This window comes from Chlamydotis macqueenii, chromosome 20, assembly GCF_036417535.1.
Source record: "Chlamydotis macqueenii isolate bChlMac1 chromosome 20, bChlMac1.mat, whole genome shotgun sequence".
Taxonomy (NCBI): domain Eukaryota; kingdom Metazoa; phylum Chordata; class Aves; order Otidiformes; family Otididae; genus Chlamydotis; species Chlamydotis macqueenii.
This window is the reverse complement of record NC_141575.1, coordinates 7,394,281-7,418,592: the sequence shown is the minus strand read 5'-3', so window position 1 is coordinate 7,418,592 and position 24,312 is coordinate 7,394,281. Positions and strand designations below refer to the sequence as shown.

At 53.4% G+C, this 24,312-nt stretch overlaps 1 protein-coding gene across 1 annotated transcript in view; it reads right to left on the bottom strand.

Annotated features, from left to right (window-relative positions):
- MEGF9 (multiple EGF like domains 9) overlaps positions 1-24,312 on the bottom strand; it is a 51,966-nt gene that overhangs the window by 13,351 nt on the left and 14,303 nt on the right. Inside the window, exon 3 of the mRNA XM_086764205.1 lies at positions 12,222-12,423. Coding sequence (XP_086620331.1) covers positions 12,222-12,423 — 202 coding nt within the window. The remainder of the gene's footprint in view (positions 1-12,221; positions 12,424-24,312) is intronic.

The following is a 24,312-nucleotide window of genomic DNA, read 5'->3' as shown; positions in this document are numbered from 1 at the left end:
GGTCAGCGTTCTGGACTCCCTTTCCAGTGGGGAATGCCGCGCAGAAACGCCTGGTGGAAGCAGGACACGAAACACATGGGCAACAATTTCCAAAAAGTGACGGAGAGCTCAAGAAAGGCTGAGTCTCTGCAAAACCAGTTGCCCTGACAGCAATTCCCAGCTGGGCACCAGAAATCATGGCTCATTCTGGAAAGCCCTGGCCCGAAGCCATCGCCATGCACCAGCCCTCAGCAGATGCTCCGACAGCCCCTCGCTGGTCCCAGCTTCATAAGGCACCTGCACCAGCCCTGGGTCCTGCAGGGCACTGGGACACCCGTGCTCGCGATGCCTGGACGACAAAAGAGCAGCCAGGTGTGTGATCACCTCAGCCCAGGCAGGCACCAGCCACCAGCACTCCCTCTGCTTCTCCGTGATCCCATTTATCCCTTCCACGCGACATCCCCACAGGCACAGCCCAGCTTCTCCGAGGCAGCAGGAGCCAGGGAAAGACAAGAGCTAACCCCAGGCAGGAGCCTGTTCACCTGGGCACCGAGGCTGACTGTGCGGAGTGGGGAGCTCAGCTAAAATCAAGCATTTCGGTGTTAATTGGCACGAGCAAACACCAGGCTACAAAAGCAGGGGTTACCCTCACTCCTTTGGCTTTCCAGGCCAGTCTCTCCACGTGGAGGCTTCAAACCTATCGCTTTCGTAAGCGACTTTATGTACCAGCAGCATTCAGGCTCCGCTCTGGGAGAAATCACAGGGATGGAGAAAATGCTCTTTCCCACCGAGCCCCCGGCACGGCGACTGCCGGCTACGGCTCGTCCCACCTGCACGCGCAGGAACCGGTAACGCCCCAGCTGAGGATGAGAGCGCGCGGAAGCACCTCTCTGCGTCTCCGACAGCCCTGGGGTGACCTACAGGAAACCTCAACGCCTGCGTGCTGCCCCGGGAAGGCAGGGCAGCAACCCAAATCAACGTCACCTGGTCTGCTCCAGGAGCTGGATTTACTTGCAGCGTCAAGCGGACGAGGCGGGCACCATCGCCGGATGCACCCCCTCTCAGCTCTCCCCCCATATAACCGCCGCCCTGTTCACACACTTTTCAAATCCAATATTCCAAGGTTCGGTGTGCCTGCAGGAAGATCTATTGTTCTGCCTCGCTTCTCCTGGAGAAGAGCAAGCAACGCACAATTTGCTTCTAAAAGCCCCAAGAAAAAGAAATCTGTTGATTTGAACAGAGAGAGGCTGAGGCTCCAAACGGCTCGATGCGCCGTCGATGTGTTGGTTTTAATTAAAATGCAGTAGATTGCCATGTTTTTGGGAAGATGTCGCTTCTGTTTGAAATTAGTGTAATTTAGTATTTCTGCTGCTTGTTCACTTGCCAGAGGAAGAGGAAACACTCAAAGGCACACCGAAATACGGAACTCAGCCCAAGCGGCTGCACAATTAAATGTTTCGGAATATGAAATTTCGGGCCTATTTAAGAGACTGATTACAAGCAGGAAAGAAGAAATATGACGTTTCCTTGCTCTCCAGCCCATTATCTGGAATTGCAGCGGGCAGATGCAGAATTCAAAGGGATGCTGCTAGGCAGCTCAGTGTGTTTGACTTTTAACGAGCTTTTCACAAGACCCACCATTAATCCAAGCGTTGTCACCAGCGTTTACAACAAGAGCAAACAAAAAGCAGTTTGTTTTTATTTGCTTCTGACTGCTACCGCACCGATATTCCTGTAAGCAGGCAGGGCACGGGCAGAGCCAAGCAGGGAGAAGCAATTAATTTGGTGGGGATCTGATTTTAGCCTGATCTTCTGGGGATGTGCCCTGTGACTGGGACTTCACAGGACCAAGCACCAGCGCTGTGTCATCTCCACCCTCCCAGGCTTCCTCCTGGGTGCTCCATTTTTCTCTCCTGTCCCTCGATGAAGCCTTTATCTCCATGGCACCCTCCTCTTCCTCCCAGCTGGCACCCATCCATCCAGCCTCCCACTTCATCTCGTTACAGGAGCTTTATTTCCCCAACGACTCTGCCCCAGCTCAATGCAGCATTTTGGTGCAGCATCCCTCGATTTTACTCGTTAGCTTAAAAATAACAGGAAAGCAAGCTATTTTTATAAAAAAAAACCAGACCGTTTTGGAAAGTTTGGGTTTAATGCCGCTCAAGCAGACCTTTTCTCAACATGTTACGCGTGGCGCAGGGCCAAGTTCTGCATGTGCAAGAATTAAATCACTCAGCAAATATAAAGCTTTGCCTGTGGTCATTGCTTGCATAGAATAAAGCCCCCTCACAACGCTCCTTTTCATAGCTCCAGGCCAGTAAAGGCTGTCAGACACTTTTTAAAGCAAAGGTCAATGATATAAATGCATTGAAACCACAGGAAAAAAAAAAAAAAGTCCTGTTAACAGAGCGATTGTGCCCATAAAAATCCAGAAACTTGAAAGAAAAGACCCACAGTTTGATACTTGCACAGTGAGAACTGAGCTGGGTTTTGAGTATCAGCCAGGAATTTCTGTTTTGGGGGAAGTCGGGGGGAAGGAGGGAGAAGGGAGGAGGGAAACGTTTTGATGCAGCAACATCAATTGCTCAACTCCGTTTCAGATGATTATTAACTCCACTAAAGCCAGCCAGTTTTCAGCGCTCACAAAAGAATTGATGGAAGGATGTGTTGGGACAAAAACAGACGCTCAGTAACAAAAGTCTCCTGCCAGCCTTGGTTTCTACTAGATTTTTAGGAATATACCTCCTTTAAAGACCGTGTGGGTAGCGTGTATCACCATCACATCATCCATCAACTTTATATACGTTTCCTAACGATTAAAGCCATCACCAGCACGAGAGATCCTGGCGGAAGGAGCAGGCAGCGGTCAGCTGGCCGGTGGGGACCGGGGCAGAGCACGTGCAAGGCTGGGATCCAGCACCGAGTGACCTGACTCTCCGGGGCAGAGGGCTACACGCCAGGTTTGGGGAACCCCCGGGGCAGGAGCTCTGCTCGCCCTCAGCCATCACGTTACACCTCAGGAACTGCCGCGTCGATGCCGCACGGCGACAGCCTGGGGCTGGACGGCATCCGCCCGCGGGATGCAGCGACCCAGGGCAGCAGCACGCCCGCAGACGCTGGGGACGAGGTTGTAACTAAGAGCAAAATATTGGGTAACGGGGAACAGCCTACACCCCAAAATATGTCTGCAAAAGCCAGGCTGATTTCACTTCCACACAGCCCCCTTCTGCTCCACCCAAGGGGAAACAGCCACAGGATGCAGGAAATCCCATCACCCACCAAGCGATCCGTGTCACCGGTGGCAACACACCATCCCCTGCGGTGGGATCTTCCACGGGGCTGCAGCTTCACAGCCACAGAAATCACGGGGATGCAACGGGGAACCCCTCTGGGCACTACCCTGGCTGCAGACAGCTCTGACCCTGCTTGGCAGCGTCCCGGGAGCAGAGCACAAAGGGCAGGGAACAGCCCCAAAATCCCGCCTTGTGCCTGGCCTGAAGCTGCAGAGCGTCGTGCAGACAATCCTCTGCCAGGTCTGATGGCCGGGGAAGGACACACTGATGGGATGGGAACTCGAGGCCTCATCACAAGGGAAAGAAAACAGCACTAAAATACCTGATCTGGGACAGACCATAATGTGCAGTTTCATCCCCGTCCCTCCACAGCAACTTCCTTAAGCGAGCGGGGCCAGGACAGACGCAAGATGGATGGGCAGACGAAGCACCACAGCCTTGAGGGCTGTTCGGAGGCACGCTGTGCAGGTTTAATGGTGTAACAGGAAACCCTTAGCAAGCTCTAATTGTTTATTTTCTTCTTCTTTTTTTTTTTTCCCCCCCAAATAGGAGGGAAGGGAGAAATTCATTTTGAATGTTTTCCCAGCTGCCAGAAAAACCTGGATGCCCAGCTGCCACCGAGAGCCGGGGGGCTGCCCGATCCAGTCAGAGCCAGCCAAAACAGAACGGCACCAAGCTTCTGTGCCTCTATTTTTAAAATGTAGGAGAGTGGTAAGATGGTGGGGCAGAGTCAGAGAAGGAGGGAGCTCCCATGGGTCTCAAACCAGAGCGTACCAAGCGGATGAGCCACAACCCCCCCCCGCCATGGCTTTGGAGGGGAGTTTTGCCAAATTTATTGAGGCACAGAGCACACATTTGCACCCTCAGGTGCCACAGCATCTCCCAGGACCACATCACCTGCCAGGACCATCCCCAGAAGAGCCGGCAAGGGGAAGAGCAAAGCGAGGGGCCCTGCCAACCCTTCCCCGACCGGGGGCATCTCCAGCTTCTCCTGCCACCCCGTCCCTCACAGCCACTGCCTTGTAAACCCCTGGTTACAGGTACGCCCAGCACTCATCCCCGGGGTGCTCCTGTAACACACGCAATTCACGGCGCTCTGTACAAATGAGGAGAAGGCGCTGCTGAGCTGTTAGCCTCTGTGAAACAACCCTCCTAAACAGGCTTGGTCCCACCTTGATGGAGTAACACAAAAGGACGCTGCACAAGATCAGGGGGATTCAGAAGAGATGCCACTAAAAACGGTGCGTTTCTCCAGCGAGCCCAGCTCCTTTCGTGCTGATTTTCGGTGACGTCTGACAGCAGCCAGGGGATAAACCTCTCTCACATTCTCTGGGCAACATCGAAAAGTTAACATTTGAAAGCGAAACGCTCCAAGACGCTTCCATGGGAAACCAACGCTGTTAACGCTCACCCCAGGCAAACTGAGAACCCTGGTAAGCCAGGTGTTGATTTTCCTGTCGGTCAATTAATTTGATTACCAGCGCATGGGGAGACGAAGACCAGGAAAAAGCCTCAGGTAGCACACGGTTGGGTTTCACCTCCCCACTCCCTCGGCTCAAACCAAAGCCACTGGTGGCCAGAACGCTTTAGTGGAAGGGTTGGTGTGACCAGGGCCCAGCCCCGCGCCCGCCGCCCCGCTCAGAGCTGCCTTTGTGGAGGCCAGAAGAAGCAGGGCTTTATCGCGGCGAACATTGGGCCATTGTGCGCCGCATTCCTCGCTTTGTGCCAGGGGATGGCATCTGTTTAGATGGCAGCCCTCGACAGAGCGGGGACACTTCACAGCTCTGAAAGGCCATTCTGTAAATGTCAAAGGGCCACCTTGTCTGGCCACCGCCGCCTCCGCAGCCCCGTCTCCCCCGCCGAGGATGCCCTGTGCTGCTGGGAAAGCCAGGGAACTCCAGCCCGGGGCTGTGCTGTCTCCTCCGGGTGCCCTCCCGGCACCACCCGCAGGGACCTCGGTGGCTGCGGGGGCCGGAAGCGATGGGGAGACCCGGATGGCCCTGGAGAGCAAGGTCGGATGGGGTCCTCTACGGTTTGGCACGCGGAGGAGCAGCAAATCCTAACTAACCGCAAAATCTCATCCCCAAAGGCTGGGTCCTGGCTTCCCAGAGCAGCCCTTGGAGATCACAGCAACACAGGGACGGGACAGGCAACCTCAACACAAGACGAGGACACACCAATGGGGAAGGCAGGGAAATGGGGCTGGTCCAGGCTGGACACACCAGTTTTACCCTCCATCCCTCCAATCTCTACTGATGCCTCCTCACAGGCAGCGAGCAACAAGCCCTGCCTGAAATCAGGCTGGGCACCACCTCCCCAAAACCAGAATTCAGCCACAAGAGCTTAAAAAGTTGAGCCAATATTTTTTTCGAGGGCAGTCAACGTTTACCAGAGCAGCGAGTCTACAACAGACAACAGCGGAACGGCAGAGCCTGCTGGAAAATCCACTAAATAACAGGATTTCTGAGAAGCCACAATTATTGCAGGGGAGATGATAACAATCTACCTTCCGCTGCCGCTGGGTCCAGTCACTCATTTATTTCCCATCCCAGGCTGCCACCAAATAGAAGCGGGCGCAGATACGACATTTACCTGCTTGTGGGGGAAGAGGGGAGGAGGGCTAATCAGATGTAAAGGATGAGAGTCTGCAATGGGAGAGAGATTTAGACAATTAAAGCCTTTATGATGTCCACGTGTAACAATTTCCGCTACAAAAAAAAAAAAAAAAAAAAAAGAAATCTATTCTCTGCAGAGTGATGCTGACAAGGCATTATTGGAGATAATGAGCCACCACGTGCACTCAGCCAATCTACAGAAGGGAGAAGTCTTTTTAAAATAGCGAAAAAGGGGTGGTTTTGCTTGTTTGTTTGTTTGTTTTTTAAATAAGTCCTTGAGGATTTGGGCTCCCAAGGTCTTATCTCCAAAGGAGAGCAGTGCCCGGTGTGGTTTACTGGACTGCTGAAGTACGGCAGGATGGAAATACCATTCCCAAGCAAAGAAGAGCCATCTCAGAAGCGTGATGACACTCTGAAGACAGAAAATGAAGATTTTCTCTATGCAAAATGAGAATTCCACCATCTTCCCTCAGATAACCTCCTGTGGTTGGGATGGGGAGAAGCCCTGGGAACATGAGGTCTCTGCCATCTCACACCATCGCCACGAGCTCTCTTCCTGCCCAGGCTGGTGAAGCTCCACAAAAACCTTGAATTTCAATGAATCTGCAATTCCTGACTGACAAATCCCCCCCAAATTCTGCCCCATGTAGCTTCACACCGCATGATGCTCAAGGTGCATCCAGTCTGGGACCCACCTGGGTGCTTCCCAAGGCCATGGGGACCGACGTTCCTCATCGCTTCCCCCAACTCCATGATCTCTTTACGTCTTCTCACATCCCACCAGCTCTGCAAACCCAGCGCGGGGCTCTCCCTGCCCAGCAACCCCAGGCTCCTTCAGAACCCCAGCCCTTATTCAAAGACCTGAACAGAGACCATTGTCCCGTGCTGCTGACCTTCCTCTCACTAGCAATGCTCTTGGAAATCCGTATGAGTACGGGTCACAAGATCAGCCCCTCCAAAGAGAAGCCCGTTACAAAGACGGCATACAGGGACGGCGACTGCCCAGCTACCAGCGCTCCCCGTTCAGTGTCCCTGCTCCGGGGCACGGCCACGTATAGATGCTCTGAGGGACACTCTGCCTTCTTTCTAGCGTGAACAGAAAGCATGAGATCCCCCTGAGGGGGCAAGACATCTCTGAATTAACACTTTGGTATATCTATGCATCCTTTTTATCTTTTTTTTTTTTGAACGGAAATGAGTGACAGGAGCTCTCTCTAACACGACTTATGCCGAGCCCGCGGCACGAACCGTGCGTGAACTGGGATCCCCCGCCGCAGAGCTGCCTCCCCAGCCCGCAGCACGGAACGGCTGCTCCGTTAGCGAAAGAGCAGAGCACGGCACGCTTGAGCGCCATGCTTCATCGCCGGGCACGAACCGAAGCGAACGTCACCTCCACGCAGTGCGTCAGACCCTCTGCTTCCCGTCGCCCTTGTGGGGAAACTGAGGCAGGGGCAGAGGGAGGAACTGAAATGGATTCACAGACCCCAGTTCAGCACGTGTCTGTGTTCACTAGGGACAAAGACAGCACGCTACGTGCGTTCAGTTCAGACCTAACCCAGTTTAGATGGTTAACCCAGGTTTAGGGTGAGACCCCACCTGCAGTACTTTGTCCAGTTCCGGAGCCCCCAACATCAGAAGGACATGGACCAGTTGGAGAGGGTCCAGAGGAGGCCACGCAGATGCTGAGAGGGCTGGAGCAGCTCTGCTGTGAGGCCAGGCTGAGAGAGCTGGGGCTGTTCAGCCTGGAGAAGAGGAGGCTCCGGGGAGACCTGAGAGCCGCTCCCAGTGCCCAAAGGGGGCTGCAGGGAAGGTGGGGAGAGACTCTTCAGCAGGGCCTGCTGGGACAGGACGAGGGGTAACGGTTTTAAAATAGAGCGAGGCAGATTCAGATCAGACATTAGGAAAAAAAATTTTTACGCTGAAGGTGGTGGAACAGTGGCCCAGGTTGCCCAGAGAGGTGGTGGATGCCCCATCCCTGGAAACGTTCAAGGCCAGGTTGGCCGGGGCTCTGAGCAACCTGATCTGGTTGGAGATGTCCCTGCCCCGTGCAGGGGGGTTGGACTGGATGGGCTTTAAAGGTCCCTTCCAACCCAAACCATTCTATGATTCTATGACAGTTGCTTGTCGGCGATGCTGTCGCTGTGGGGCCAGGCTTTGGAGAAGCCACAAAGCCCTGCTGGGCTAGGGAAACCTGGAATGAACGCCCTGCAAGAGGTGAACCAGGGGAACACCACCTCCCTCCGGCACTGGGCACAGAAAGCCCTGCGCCAGCACACAGCGTACGCGCCGTCGGGGCCGCTGGGACGCTCCGGGCCACCCTTGGCCAGTTTTTACCCACGTCTGCAGCCCAAGGTGGGGAAGGCCAGCGTTGCTAGTGAAGTAAAAATAAATAAATAAGAAAAGTGCAGACTCATTTGAAATCTGCTCACCAGGAGGGCACCACACGCTGCCTCTTCCAGGCTGGGCTCTGCCTGCCTGCAGTCCTGCTGCTCCTTTAAATAAAGCACCCAGAGGACAGGATTGCACGGGAAAATGATTCCCACACCGATCTGAACAGCTGTGCCTGCACAGCTCCTCGTGTCGGTGTACGAGTGCTGCCCGTGTGCCACGAGCCAGCCGGGGACACGAGTGGCACTTTGGGAGAAGCCACGCCGCAGGACGCAGTGGGCAGACGTGTGCCGGGCGCTGCAGAAACGCTGCGAGGAGCCCCAGCGCTCCCATCGTCCCCCCAGCCAGGGGGGCTGGAGACCACCGTGCCCCCAGACCGCCTCTGGCTTGGCTCCTTGCCCGGCCGTAGGGAGCAGGAGATGAGAGCTCAGGCAGACGACTCTGCTCACACAGAGAAAAAAGAAAATAAATGCGCAGGGTTGCAAGCCTGGGAGATGCAGGCTGCCCACCATGGGCATAATGACTTTCTCCAGGAGCATCACCCTCACCTTTGCCTCCTGCACCAGGTAGAGACGTTCCTGCTCCCTCAGAGGAGGACAGACGGATGGACAACACAGCTTTCAACTCGAGGTGCCCAAAAGATGGTGAGAGAGGGGGGCAGCTCCCAGCTGGGGTCACGTCGCCCTGGGCTGTGGCCACCACCAGGCACCGTCCCCTCCCAGACACCATCCCCCGGGAGTCTGCAGCCCTTCCAGCTCAGCCCGTGCACCCACGTGAGTCACCGTCCTCGTTCTCCACTACTCCCTGACCTTGACCATGGCTCCTGAAACTTCAGCTTCTTTCTCCACCCTTCCTCTACGGACTATGAACACTTCCAGGCCACAGCTATCTTCAGCAAGCATCTACACCGCATCCAGCCCAGGGAAATGTGGTTTTAGTTAAGGTTTCTAGGCGTCACCGCAACATGGGGAACACGCTCCCCCTCTCCAGGATGCGTCTGCCCTCTCCGAGCAGCCCAGGATCGCGTCCAGCCCCACGCCAAGCTCCACACAACTACACACAGCTTCTCATCTAACAAAAACCCGCCCAGAGCGGAGCACGGCAATCCTCTGCCACCCCGGAGGGGGATCTGTGTGGATCTCCCCAGATAATCAAATTTAAACCACCACCCAAACGGACCTTTGATTAGCGGCCCTGGAGTCCATTCACAGCGACAGCATGTCAGGTCAATGTTCACTCCCAAAATCAAACGTCTGCCTCGGGAAAGGGATTTTTTTTTTTTTTTTTATTTGATGGTCTGCATTGGAAGGCTAGTTAATAAACAGTGCGCTTGGGTCTGCCATCTGGCCACAGAGAACGCCTAGAAATAATACCGATCACCGTCATACGGTGGAGCTTTAAAAGGCAAGCTGACTGAAAATTATCAGGCGTGTTTTGCGTGTCCCGAAGGCTCGGCCTTCAGGCAGCCCGCCTCTCGAATCGGCCGCTGTCGAAAAGGGTCGGAGTCCACAATGACGCTGCTGTTTTACTCGGTGACTGATCTGAACGGCACGCGCTTTTTTCTGAAGCCAGCACGCAGGAATTAACTTCTGCAAGTCAAAAGTTGGGCCGGTGCTTAAAAAAAAAATATACAGCTTCCAGTATTTTCAATGTCACCAGAGCAGAAGCCGGTTGCTGGTGTCGGGCAGCGCTTGTGTGCTTCATCCCAAGCTGGGACTGCCCGGAGGGACAGGCACCGCTCTCCCAGGGACTCGGCAGCACACAGACACCAAACCCAGAGCCCCAGACCCAACCTTTCCAGAACGAGAGCCCAAAATCTCATTCCTGGATCCACACACCCATCTCCCTGCAATGCAGAAGAGGCTCTCACACCCATGGGAACGGACCCCACGCAGGACCCACCCCGTGCTCCTGCCCCACGGATTTTGCATCCCGCTCCATTTTCCCAAACGCGTCGCTGTGCACGAGGCTGCCCATCTCACAGCCATGCCGATGCCCCCAGCCTACCACACAGACAACTGACCTAATTTTCCTCTTTTTAAACACCCAGAGGTCATTTCAGTCTGCAGCAAACCCCGCTGAGCACAGAAGAGCAATGCAGACCGATCTCTGTAAACATCAGTCCTCCTCCCCACGTCTTCCTCCAAATTTTGCCCAATTCTGCCCCTTCTAAATGCCTGCGGATCCGCATCTCCCACGTCCCTCAAGGCTGTAAAATGGTGCTGAAGAGGAGGAGCTAGGGAGGTCCTCAGCCCTTTCTGGCTCCACACAGGTTGGGGTTAGGTGCGATGGCTCACTACGCGCATGAACTCCACCTGCTTCTCCTTCACGACTCAGAGCATCTCACCTGAAGTTCCCAAAGGTGTTTCTCTGCTTGCTCCACGCAGCGAGACGTGGGGAGACACCACCCGTGTCCATGCTTCACCCACTGCCCAGTGACTCAGAGTCGGGGCGAGAACGCTCCCTCCCAGATAACCCAGTTGCTCCAGCAGCACCTCCCTCCTCTCCCAGCCCTCCAAGATGAGATATGCCCTTTCTGCCTTTCTGCCCAATTTGCCTTTCCAGCAGAACCAACCAAACTCAGATTTTCTAGTCTGACCCTGATGATTCCAGTCACATCTTCCGATACCTAAAACAATCACAAAAAAAAAAAAAACAGTGAAAAACTCTACACTCTCCATGCCCAAGAATCACCGTTTTCAGTAAGAAAATCACTCTAGTCAACTGGAGCATTGCTTTCCAGTTCTGATTTTTTGGAGCTTATGTAAGCAGAAAAATGCAGCACTGAAATGAAAAGGAAGGACATCAACACAGGGTTTGGGTGTTTGGAAAAAGAAATAAATGTATAAATTAATGACAAACGGCTTGTCCTTGCAGAACATTTCGATTCTGACTCCAGCCTGGGCAGGAGAGTGCAGGTGTTCACCACACGCTGAGCCTGGACCAAACCCGAAAAGACAACAGGGCTGATGCCAGCGCACGGCAACTGGTGCAGAAGCCCTTGCACCCGCGCACAGGCAGGGCGCTGGAGAAGGGTCACGGGCTCCGGGAATGCCTTTGCTGCCGACTTTCTGGTGCCCAGGGTGGTTTGCTGGAGGGTCTCCCCCAAGGAGGGACCCTGCATCTCCCTGCCCTGCGAGCACGAGCAAGGGACCCACAGGGCCTGGCTGCTGCTCAGACCATTGTCTGCAGGAGTAAAGTGAAACCCCCAACTCAGCAACAAATCCGTAATGACCGACACATCACTGGAAGTCGGGGAAAAAAAATACAATTGCATGCTGGCTTTTAAAAGGCAAAACGTGAGGGTGGGTAAGGTGAAATGAAGAGGGACACATTCGTTACACAAGGGCTCAGAGCATCAGCTACGGCGATGCTCTTCACGTAGCAAAGCGGAGGAGGCGGCAGAGCCGATCGCCGGGCGAGGCAGGAGCCGACACTTCTGTCAGGCTGCTGCCGCTTTCGTGACGTTCGGCAAGAGCACAGCACAAAGTTTCGCTTGCCTCTGGTGTAACAAATATCCCTTTGGAAAACAAACCTCTCCAAAGCTCCTCCACTGCCGTCCGGAGCTGAAGCGTGAAGGCAGCCCCTCTGACAGGGACTCACGGATGCGCAGGGCATCAGAGGGGAGGTTCTGCTTCGTACAACCCAGAAATGCAAGCTGACTCCCCTGTGGGCTGCCAGGGCTTTTGCCACAGCAATGGATATTTTTATAATCCAGATCTTGAAAGAGAGGAAGGATACGCTTCATGAATTTTTATAAGGCCAGCTTCCTTCCTGCTTTTTCCTTTCTTTTTTTATTTCTTTTACTTTTTTTTTTTTAAACACTAGCACCAGATGACAAGATCCATTCATGCCTCATCTGCATCCCGAATCCCAAAATATCCCCAAATCCCAATGCCGCGCACGCAATCCCCCGGGAAGCTCAGCGAGACGTCGTCTTACTCACTCATCACACTGGGCGCCGCTGGAGCCGGCGGGGCTGCAGCCGCAGGGACGGCACCGCTGGCTCCGCTGCTCCGGGTAGAAGCCTTGGGCGCAGGTCTCGCACCGCAGCCCGGCGTAGCCTTCCAGGCAGGGGCACTGCCCCGTGGTGCCGTTGCATTCGCCCGCGCTGGCACTCCCCGCGGCGCTGCAGTTGCACAGGTCTCCTGCAAAAGGGAAGAGAGGATGAAAGCGGTGCGCTGGGGGCACAACGCCGAGCGAAGGCCTGAGCGGGGCCTGCATCACCGTCTTTGCTTACCCCAGGTTGGAAACATCCTCACCGTAAGGACGGTATTGGATTTAAAACGTTAAGATGGTTAAAAAAAATGTTGGGAGCGCCCTGGGGTTTGAACCTCCATGGTTCATGTTTCAAATCTCTCTCCAAAAGAGAGCTAGAAGATTATACAATCATAGAATAGAATCACAGACCAGTTCGGGTGGGAAGGGGCCGTTAAAGCCCACCCAGTCCAACCCCCCTGCAAGGAGCAGGGACATCTCCAACCAGATCAGGTTGCTCAGAGCCCCGGCCAACCTGGCCTTGAACGTTTCCAGGGATGGGGCATCCAGCACCTCTCTGGGCAACCTGGGACAGTGTTCTACCACACGCTCATCGTTGTCTGGTTACACGGCTCCAGGAGCTGGCAAGTGCTGGAGATAAATAAGCAACAGGTGGCTAATCACTAATTATAAGATCCTCCATTTCACACCACTGGAACACATCTCATTAATCCAACGGGCTGATGACACAGGACACGCACAGCAACGGGCCACCTTTGGCCCCGCGGTGAGGGGGGACAGCTCTGGGACCCACACGTGTGCCCTGGGGACACCCCTTGTCCACAGAGGTCATGGGGAGCATACACCGAGCAGCTGCTTTTTCAAGAGAGAAGCAAATCTTCTGATCAAGTGACGAATTCCCAGTCCCCTCGCGCATTATTTCTCATAATACTTTAAAGTACCAAATGCGCCAACAAGAACAACTTCTCCCTGACAATTTGTTTCTGCCAAGAGCTTTATCTCCATTCCTTCATCACAAAATATTTACTGCCTTAATAATTTAAAGTCTTTTTCTGCCAAGGGTGAATTGTAAACAAGGATTATTTGCAGAAATAGCGCATAAAGCATCAGGGGCTTTACGCAACTGCTGGTATTTGTTATTCCCTGAGAAAAGCCAGTGTTCAGGGCTCTTCATGGAGAGGGGGGAGGCCAGGCCCCCATCCCAAGAAAACTTGACTTAAAGCTCAAATCGTGTCAAGAAGACCCAACACCAATGCTCTACGTCAGCACAAATATTTCAGATTATTCAACATTTATACTGCACACTTGTGTCCTGGTCCAACGGAAGGGACCTCAGCGGGGGCCTGGATCGAACCACACTGAAAACCCAGTGAGTGAATAAAGATTTATTTATGAATACGGGAGTAATCTGCTGACACTGGACCACGCTGAAGACCTTAGAGTGTCTTTGGAGACACTCAGCACATCACAGCAGCGCTGGAAAGGCTCCCCAGCGTCCGTCCTTCCGGGGAGCAGCCCTCGCCCCGGCCACGTTCACAAGTGGACTGCAGTGGAGCGGGACGGCAGATGACAGAGCAGTTTGCCAAACACGTTAAGTGAACACAAAAACATGACGACAGGCTGCCTTTTCAAGGAGCCCTACAAGCCAAGGGGGAGGGAGGACCCCCCTCTCCCCAAAACAGGGCCATGCAGAAGCCACAGGACCTCTCCAACCCCCAGCCAGCCTGGCTGCAGCACCTGGCTGTTCGATCGCCCTCAGCACTTCTACTTTGCCTCTGTTTTCTTCCAACACACACGGAAACACGAGTGCTTTAGCTTTGTTACTCTACACAAGCACAGTATCCCCACAGAAGCCATTCTGTACCTATACACCTGTGAAATTGCACCTAAACTTCCTTCAATCTAGACCAGCAAATAGGACAAACCCCTCAAGATCTGCAGTTATCCCCTTCAGCAGCCACTTCACGTAACGAACCCAATTCCCATCTCAATCACCCAAGCCGAACCTTACCAATTTGGGCACTGGGCTCCTCCCAGCCAGCGGGAGCTGCGGAAACTTGTCGAGCAAAAGCGCTTCGGAGTTTGCCAAACACGCATCAAAACAAATTTACCTTTCAAAGCTCATTGCGTGCAGCGCCATTACCCCTGCTAGGCTTGGTGAAGAAAAGAAACCAAGCGTTGCATCCGTTCTAATGGCGACGGGAAGCGCTGAGAGGGCAGGTCCGGCGCGGCAGCGATGAGCCGCTCTGTGCAGAGACCACCTCACGCTGCAGGAGCATCGCAGCCGAAGCCACCGCCGGCCGCACGCCGAGTCCATCCCGATGCTCCAGCAGCAGCAGCTGAGGGCTGAGCTTCTTCAGCTGGGAAGCGATGGGCTCTACAGGTCAAATTCCCATTCAAACCCACTGCCTCCAAATATATTATACTGATAGGAGGGGGAAAACCTGATTTTGACAGCGTATTACCTTCCAAGAAAATCAGCCATGGGAAAATGTTAAAATAGAGGTCAGAGGAGCTGCATATACTGGCAAAAGCTTCACATTTCTTTTGCCCCTTATTGAAGGACCTCAATCAGCCATCGCCAAACCATGGTACAACTCACTGGGAACGTCATTGCTACTTACAGGAGCCCCACGGGTGCCGGGAGGCGAAGGCAGGGTCCGTCCGGGCCCCGCTGCCTTACCTGAGAGATGCAAACACGAACAGCCTTGCTGGAAACAGCAGCTGGCGTTGGGTTGACCTTGGCAACGGCACCAACTACCAAACTGGGTTTTCCTTCCAACGGCTGGGCTGTTTGTGCGCTGAGATGCTTTTGGAAAGCCATACGCTTTCCAAAAAACACACACAGACACTTCCCAATGCCTTTTTTTTTTTTTTTTTCCCCCTCACGGGTCTTTGTCCATCAAAATTGCACAAAGTTGGGTCACAACCCGGAGGCAGCTCGGTCCCAGCAGCCAAATTCAACGGCAACGCAGATGCTGCCAGCTCTGCAGACACCAGCTCCGGGAGAGCCAGAAATGCTGCAACAATCCAAAATAACACAAGGAAAAGGCAGCTTTTTGTTCACAGGCTGGTGGAGCGGCGGCTCCAGCTGCCTCGGCAGGGACGGGGGAGGCCGGTTCTGCTGCCGGCGGGGGCGCGGAGCTGAGCCTGTCTGCTGCCAAAGCGAAGGGGAAGCTGCAAAAATCGCCCCCGCGAGCATGATAAGGCGCAACGGGGCAGACACAGAAAACATCTCCCAGAAGGGTCATTTCCTTACGGGCCCTGCCTCCTCCAAACCGCCCCAGAGGTTTCTGGGGAGCAGCATCACGCGTGGTCCCTTCCCACCCCCCTCCCCCAAAACACCCTGGTTGCACCCAGCTCGGCACCCGCATCCACCTGGCTGTCGCAACCCAAAAATGCCCTGAAGCCCCTTTGGTTGGGCAGCAGAGGAGAAGCAGACAGCAGCGTTCAAATCCATCGCCTCGCGCAGCGCCGAGGTTTGACATGATGATGTACCAGACTATGAAAACCCGAGGCTTAATTTGAAAGACGCTTCGTTGTCCTGATGGCAGCCGGGTTCGAGAAGGCGAGGATGGTCCACAGCCAGAATTGGGAAGCAGTAACGAACATCTACCTAAGACATCTGGGGACACACCAGAGATTATGCGCACTGCAGAAGATGACTAGGGAACATTATCCTGGCTAGCAGCCAGAGCCTGGGTTTTTGGAGCCTTTATTCAGTTTTCTCAAGCAAATGTTTTGCTTTTGAAGGTAACCTTCAAAAACGCCTTGCCGAGAGCTGTCGCAAACACAAAGGAACAAACACGGGTGGACGGACCCCGGAGCTGCCCCGTGCTGGGATGCTCAGCCGCAGCCGGAGGTACTGTCTGGAGGTTGGACTTGATCTTGGAGGTGTTTTCCAGCCCGGGCAATTCAATGGCTCTGTTCTATCAGCGACGGGAGCCAAGGGCAAAGCCCTCTCTGGGATGGGGCACTGGTCTGAGATCCAGTTCCCAGCTCTCCCCAGCTTCCCACAGTCACTCACCCTCGCTCTGCCTCAGTTTCCCCACCCACAGGGTTTTCCCCCATGGCCTCCGAGCTCTGCTTGTCTCTGCCTCAGTTTCCCCATTTCTAAAACATCAAGGTTTCCCTTCCTTCCCCGTAAAGCAGCTCAAAGCACTTGGCGATCAGTGATAAAACCCACCACCTTTGCTCGTGAAGGTGTCGACAGGCTTTAATTAACTAACAGCCCGATGACCTTTTGGGATCCAGGAATAGAGGCACTGTAAAAGCACGGATCACTGCCACGTTACTCCTCCAAGCAAGAAAACCCCCAAGCACCGCTCCCTTCATGAGCTGCATCTTAACCTCTACTTTTCAGTGCTTCAAGGCAGGGGTAAAAGAAAAGGATTACAGTTTGCACAGCAAAGGACAGGCTGCTGGGTGGGAGATACGGATTTAACGTGCCATTGCAGGTAGCTGCAACCCTGAAGTGATTAATTCTAATGCAGGAATCATAGGTTACTAATAAACTGGAGAATCGTTATTTCTATTCTTTACCGTTTGTTGTACTGGATGCACGCTGTGGCCGCAAGCAGCACCAACGCAACCAAGGACCTGCCAGGTTTGCAGGACCACCGGCTCCCCGCAAGCCCCTCCAGCCCACGCCCCCAGGCAGGGATCTCATTCTCCAAATCCCACCCCAAGGCAAAGTTCTACCCTGTAAACATAATCTCCCAAATTCTTTTTTCACATCCTTTCAGACGTGCAGTGCTTTAAGTCCTCACACATATTTTAAGCACGATGCCTTCTCCCATCCCAGCCACTTAACGAATGAATAATTTAAAAACGGGTGAAATATTTACAAATGGCAAAAGAAGAAAACACTGTGAAACACACAAAGCTGTCTGTATGAAGCTGTACTTGCTGGGGACATCCCGAAACCATGCAAATCCTGAGCAAAGTCACCTACTTACTGGGAAGTGACTTGGGAAATCTGACACTGGAAATCCAGCACTGGGGAATGAGACCCCTGCCTGGGGGTGCGGGTTGAGGGGCTTGCGCTGAGCACGAGATGCACAATTTTTTGTTAGAGGAACGCGCAGCTGAAAGAGCAAGCTGTGAAGTCCTAGGGATGCTATTTATTTTCCTGCTTCAAAAACATCCCTGGGGAGACAGCCATTTCCTATCCTCTGGAGATGAGGAAAAAAAAAATTAAAAAAATTATATATACATATATATATAACCTGGAGGTACTGTTGGTTTTTTGGGCAGCAGCGTGGTTTCCGCAGCACGGTGCTGCAGGGCTGGCTGAAGCAGGTGCCGGCAGGTATCCCACTGGATCTGACACAGCAGTCACGATGGCAGGCTCGGGGCGTCTGCTGCCATTTTTTGGTAGAGGCAAAGCCAGCGTCCTCACCTCCTCCCTCCACCACTGCACCCCAATTCCTCCCCGGCACGCGTGGCTCAGGGTGAGCAGCCCCAAAGCAACCCAGTCCGAGGCTGGAGGCACTAGCTTCTTGTTTACCAACTGCTTGTACTTACACGGGGTTTACACCAGTGTAATCTCACTTCACACCAGTCTGACCTCCCAAATATTAAACTGCCAGCTCAATATCCCCTTCATCGGCACAGAGAGCTGCATGCTCTCCACGCGACGGTACCCCATCCCAGGAAAGGCTCCCATTTGGTATTAATACAGCAGTTTCCTCCCCTCTCCCCATATTTTATTCCCAAATTCAAGCCCTACCTTCTCTCCCTGTCCTTCATTTCCCCTTCTCAATCCCTCTTCCAGGCACCATTTCTGACAACACAGGAATCAAGGGACCAGGCAGCAGGTTTAAAAATCTAGCCAAGGCCATTTCCTTTCCCCCTGTAATTAAACTGTGGAACTCATTGTCAGGGGATGTTCTAGGAGCCAGAAATACCTACGGCTTCAAAGGAGGGCTGGATAAGCTCACGGAGGACAGGTCCGCTGGCAGCTGTGAAACACAGGAATCTGGAAGAAGCATCTGATGGGAAAGTCCCTGAAACAAAGGCTGCAAAAAGTCAGGATTATGCCCTGTCCTCTTGGCATCTTCCTCTGGCCAGTCTTGGATGGGTGGAGCTTTGCTCTCACCCAGACTCGCAGTTCTGATTTTCTCCATTTCCACTGCTCAGGGATGGTTGCAGCTCCACTCCTCCCCACAAACACACAAATCCCCCTTAAACAGTCTGACACGGCGGTTTCCACTGGGAATTTTTCCTTATTGCAGCCAAAGATGCAGCTGTGCCGCACCGCTGCTCTTTCCCCCTCACCTCTCAACAAGCTCTTTCCCTTAACTCTGAGAAGACATTTCATCCCCTCAATACAATCCACCAGTGGGCTCAACCTCTCCAGCAAACTGGACGAAGGTCAGGATGGTGCTGTCCCACCACGGGATACAGGATAACGAGAGCATGCGTGAGCCTCGCCACAAGCTGCTGTCTGTTAAAAGAGAAAGTTCTATTTAACCCAGCCCTTGTAAAACAATTCACTGAGCTCCAGCCGGTCCTTTCCACGTCTCTGATGCCATCATCTCAGTGTGGTCAACTCTTCTCCTGGACTGGCTTTTGCATTCAATTCCATCTCTCCTCCCCTGGGTAGCTGGGTGCTACCAAGCTGATGCCATGAACACAGGAGATGTCATTCCAGTGTACCGGTGCTTTTGCCTCCAACCATCGCAGGCAGCGCACCTGCACCCCACGGCTTGTAGATCTGAAAGGGTAGGGGCTGGGCGAGCTCTCCCGCAGGGAGCTGAGGAACATCTGCCATGGGCTAAGAGCTCCTGCAAGAACAGGATCAGAGATGAGCTGATGCTCTGTAACTTCTTAAAGAGGGGTGTGCTGCCAAGTCCCAGGCTCCATGCGCATCTAGACGGCACTTAGTACGAAATAATAGTTGACTCTCGCATTACGAAGGTGCACTGAAGTGCTCAGATTCATAATTTACTCTCACTTGAGGCTACAATGCAAAGTCAGAGTGGTAGAAAGAGGATCTCTGCCTACCCCAAAAATATTTATATACATAGAGAAGTGTCTTCTGTTCTTTTGCATTCACTTTATTACCGAGTGCATCACACCCAGGGCACCTACAGACTCCACCAGGCTCAGGGCACCGCAGAGTCAGGCGCGCGGCTGGCGAAGAGAACGGCATCGCTCACATCACCGCCGTTCAGAGCTTCACACGAGTCACTTCTGCTGTTCCGTAAAAGGATTGTATGGGTCAACAGGGGGGAAAGACAAGGGTTTCTCGATGCGTATACATCACTTGTAATGTCGTTAAAAGATTAAACATATTTGTTGAGGAAAATGAAATCTGATTAAGTCTCTCTCTTATCACTTGGAAGGAAGCACAAAGCCAAGGTCCCGGCTCTCTGGGTCACCAGAACCCACACGAGCGCTTTTCGTTGGCGTGAAGCAGGCAGACCTGGGGTTTCAGCCAAATCCCAGCTCAGCCCAGACCGTGCCACCCTTCTGCCCTTTCTCTGCATTTCCGAAGGGACGCAGCATTTTTCCCCACTGGGGTTCACAGCCCTCCCACCCCACGAGCCACCAAAGCCACCGCTCCTCTCTTTCGGCTAACCACAGCCAGGGCTCTCCGGCCTTAAACGCAATGCTGCTTCCTCCCGGGATCAGTTATTTTTATTCCTTCCCTGCACCTGCAATCGAACATCCAGACATTTGGTTTCTGAAAGGCTCCGCTGTGCATCAAGCACCGAGGAATTTTGTTGCTTTCCCTTCCTTTTTGATGCTGAACAAGTTAGCAACCCGCACCGCAGCTTTGAACCAGCTCATTCCCCGGTAAACGTGCATCAAAGACGGCAGGCTCACAGGTGTACAGCTGTCTTGGGAGACTAAAGGATCAAACCCTGCAAAAATAGGCAAAAAAAAAAAAGAAAAAGGTAAAATATAGATTCTCATTAACTGCGCTGGGAGATCCCCGCGCATGGCACCGGGGCTGACAGCTCCCATCGACACAAGGTGCCAGGGGAAGCAGGAGAGGTCCAGTAGTTATTAAAACCAGGTTATAGCTGTGCAGAAGGGATTACACAGCTGCAGTTAAAGAATTACTGCTTTAACAGTGAATTTCCATACGCAAAGCCTCTGGGTCTCTGCTTAAGCAAACTGCCTATAAAGAAGAACGTGGCCCTAAAATGTTTATGCTACAAGAAGCTACAGTAACTTCAAATAGATTAAATAAATGCCTGAGGATTAAAATCTCAACAGTGGAAAAAAAAATGGATTCAAGCCTTTTAATGAATTTGAAAATAGTTTTGTTGGCATTTTACTTTAGTTGGTTAGGTTTTCTCACTAATATTTCCACAAACGTCTGCAACCATATAAATATTCCCTGTTTCTGTTTGAAAATCTCCGTATTTGTTACCACCCAGAGCGTAACACATCCAGGCCAGCTCCAGTTTGAGAGATAAACAGGACGAACTGGAACTTGGACAAACCCCTCCGCAGCAGCACGCAGCCAGCCTGGCATCGCGTGCCCTCCCTACGGACGTACTTTCCGCAGTGCCTCGCAGGAAACTTCATCGTTTTGTCAGCAAAATGCTTGAGTTCAGAGATCAAGACACCTCGCACGGGCCGGGGCTGGCAATTTATCAGCAGCCTTCAGTTTTAGCATCTATCGACCGCGGCCTAGCAGAGAAAGGGATTAAAAAAAAAAAAAAGCTGCATGAATAATGCGAACTGTAATCCTCTGCTGAAGACTCCACGTGCTCAGGTCACTGCAGAAAGTAATTAAAATCACAAACTTTGCTCGGTGCTTTGGGGAATTGCAGCTAACGAACGAGCACAGTCATTTATAAAGTAGCTTTAAAGGCGCCACAGAGAAAAACCCCGAGCCAGAATCGTCCTGTCCATGCTCGTGTTTGGGCCATGAAGTTCATTGCATGAATAACCACGGAGAAAACAGGAGTTAGGAGCGGAGTTGGAGGATGAGCTCGGATGAACCCCCCCGTTATCGCTTCCCCACCCTTCCCAGCAAGGCTCCCAGCACACAGCCAGGACTGGAATCCTCCTGGGGAGGGACGGCATTGGGGTTTCACTGAGGCTGGCTCCTCCCCGGCTCCAGGCTCCCACACAGGCTCGCACACATGGGGAAACCCAAGTTAACTTTGCCTTCACAGCTGCTGCTTTCCTGCCTAAAAACCACACCTGCAATGCAGACATCCCCAGGTCGGAGCCGGCGGGACAGGATTCCGGTGCGTTAACAGGATACGACAGGGAAGCTCTGCCCTTGCCGCTCCGGAAAGCCACCGTCTCCAAGGTCACCCAGGTGAGCATCTCCCACGCCGCCAAACCCACCCATCTGGAGACGACACCAATAGCGAATCCCCCGAAGCGAGGGGTGGCTCCCACTTCTACAGCCAAGAGAAATGGGGAAGCCAGGCCCTCTCGGTCACTGACCCTGCTCCGCAGGGGAGTCCAGGGATAAACCACCCTGTCAAGGAAAAATCCCTCACTCCTTAGTTTTTGGCCAGAGCAGAAGGGGGAAACGCTCCAGGTATGTTTGCACTTCAAGTAGAGCAGCAATGCCCAAGCCCAGACACCACTGCAACATTAGATCTTTAAGCACAAGGCTAATAAGGCCTTTTTAAGGCCACAACTTTCCATATTAAAATAATTAATCTCTTTTCTTTCCCTTAACACTGGTGTAAATCAGTTAAAGCCTCACTCAGTGCTCGTGCTGAGATAAAACAGGCAGGTGACACCAGCCCGGGGTCAGAGCTGTGCAGGATGATGTTCGCCCCGGTCCCGGGGACGTACCCAATTCCTTCCTCAATTTTCAAAAGCCAGAAATTTTCAGATGCTTCACTGCGGCAAACATCCAGACCTTTCAAGAGCTGCCTCTGTACAGCCCCAAGCTGCGCTGACGTGCCGTGACGGCCCGGGGGGAAATGCTGCATCACCCTAAGTTAGGGACAGAAAAGGATTTGTACGTCCTCCTTGCTCAGCGACGAGCTGCGGACTCCCGCGGGTGACATCTCGGCCAGGGCACGGTAGAGCCGTTCATTTAAATAACAGTCGCGTCCGCTGCTGGAACTTGCCGCAGCAGAGATAAGCAACGCTTTCAGTTCCGGATGCGCTTGACCGCATCCCCTGCCCAGCCGCGGTCGGAGGCACGGCAGGTCCAGCAGCCGCAGATCTTTCTCGGCAGCAGCTCTCCTCCTCCTCCCAGATAAGCTTTTCAGATGTCTCTCCTGAACAATTCCCACTCCGACAGCACCAGCGCTCCCCCCGACGCCTGTTGCCGGCTCCCAGGGCCAGGCAGTGGGAACAGCCAGGCGTGGAGGTGAAGCCCCCATCGCTGTCCCCTTCCCGAGGGACCAGACGACCCAACCCATGGGCGCTGGTCGGGGAGCGGCAGGAATGAGCTCACACGCCACTAAAAAGGTTTAACAACAAGGTGCTATACTGGGGCAACTGGGTGGCTCCTCCAGCATTGCAACTGGTGCTGCTGGAAGGCGAACGGTGGGGGATAAAGCAGGCGAAGAAGGCAGAGCTAATGGGAAAGAAATAAAAGCAAAGAGTGGGGCATAAAACCACAAAAGCAAAAGCCAGCAGGCTGGCAGGAGTGGAGAAAAGGAAACCAGTTCTGCCGCACCCATCTTCCACCGGTACAAAGACAACTCTGCACAAAACCATCGGCTCGCTGGCCGGCCAAAGCTCAGCTCGGCGCTTGGCAGGCCACGCTGGCCCTCACGCCCAGCTACGCGAACTGCTGAGGCAGCGGGAACCACCTGACCCTGCTGAAAGCCCCACGACGCTGTCGGGTCTGTACAGGAGAGCTTGGTCCTCCAGCTGCCTTCTTCTGGCATTCAGTGGTCACGAATGATCCAGACACTGCTGATGCTGGTATGAACTGGCGCAACAAACGCAGGTGTCCTCAGCCAAGACTCCCAAGGGCTCTGCCTTATTAAAAGCATATTAACAAGCTGCCATCCATCACTTGCCCACCCAGCATGGTGGGTGCAGTCACCGGCCTCATCCCACCGCACCTAATGGGTGCCAAGGAGCAAGGACCTCCAGCTGGGGATGGGGAACAGGCAGTGGGCAATTCTTAAACCGTCACAGCTCGTCTTGCTCTAGATGACTCTCGTAGAGGAGAGGACTTCCCTACTGCCAAGAGCCACTAATGAAGGTAAACCTTCATGCAGGTGGCCACACAGAACACAGAATATGTGAGTTTTAACCATCTGAGCAGCGATACAGAAAATGTGAAGGCTGCACTCTCTGTCTTTGCTCCTTTATGTCTCATTAAGGCTCTCCCAGCAGCTGTGGGGCAGAGACGACACCAGTGCTGGGGTGAAGAACTCAGGCCACGGGCTCACACCACAGGCTCCGGCTCACTCCTCCTCCCCAACTCCTCCGAGATAACCACCAACCCCTTAACGGACCAGCTCACCACGCCACGGCTGCCACCACTCTCAGAAACTCCACTGACAACTACGAAAAACGGCTGGACATGGGATGTTCATCTGACAGATTCAAAGATGTAGCATTTGCTTATTTTGATTTATTTTTTTTCTTTAAAGCAGCTACCACTGCAAATGAGCCAGCTCCAGGCACCAGCAGTGCTGTGGCTGGATGAGCCACGCTGATGGCAAGCCCTCACTAAACGCCTTTCGCCTGCCCCTGTGCCCGCACGAGCACACGCGCCCTGGCCTGGCTCCATCACCTTATTTCCCATCACGTTACCAGCTCCGACCATCGCCCGGTGAACATCAAGACGTATTAAGGCAGCATCCCGCTGGCAGGAGCACGGTGTGCCGGGAAGTTAAACAACACAAGTGATTTCTTCTTGCTCGCATTAACAAATAAAAACTTCCTTGCAAGGAATCCCACTAAGATGCAGACTGCAGCCACTAGATACTTCAAATACAGAGCAACTAAGGAGAGCATCACCAGAGACCCGCTCTCTCCGTGCCTCCGTCCTGAAGACAGTTAGAAACTGCACGTCAAGAAGGGCAAATCTTCTTCATTCCCAAAAGCCCAGGTGAAGCATGCAGAGGAAGACTCCTTTG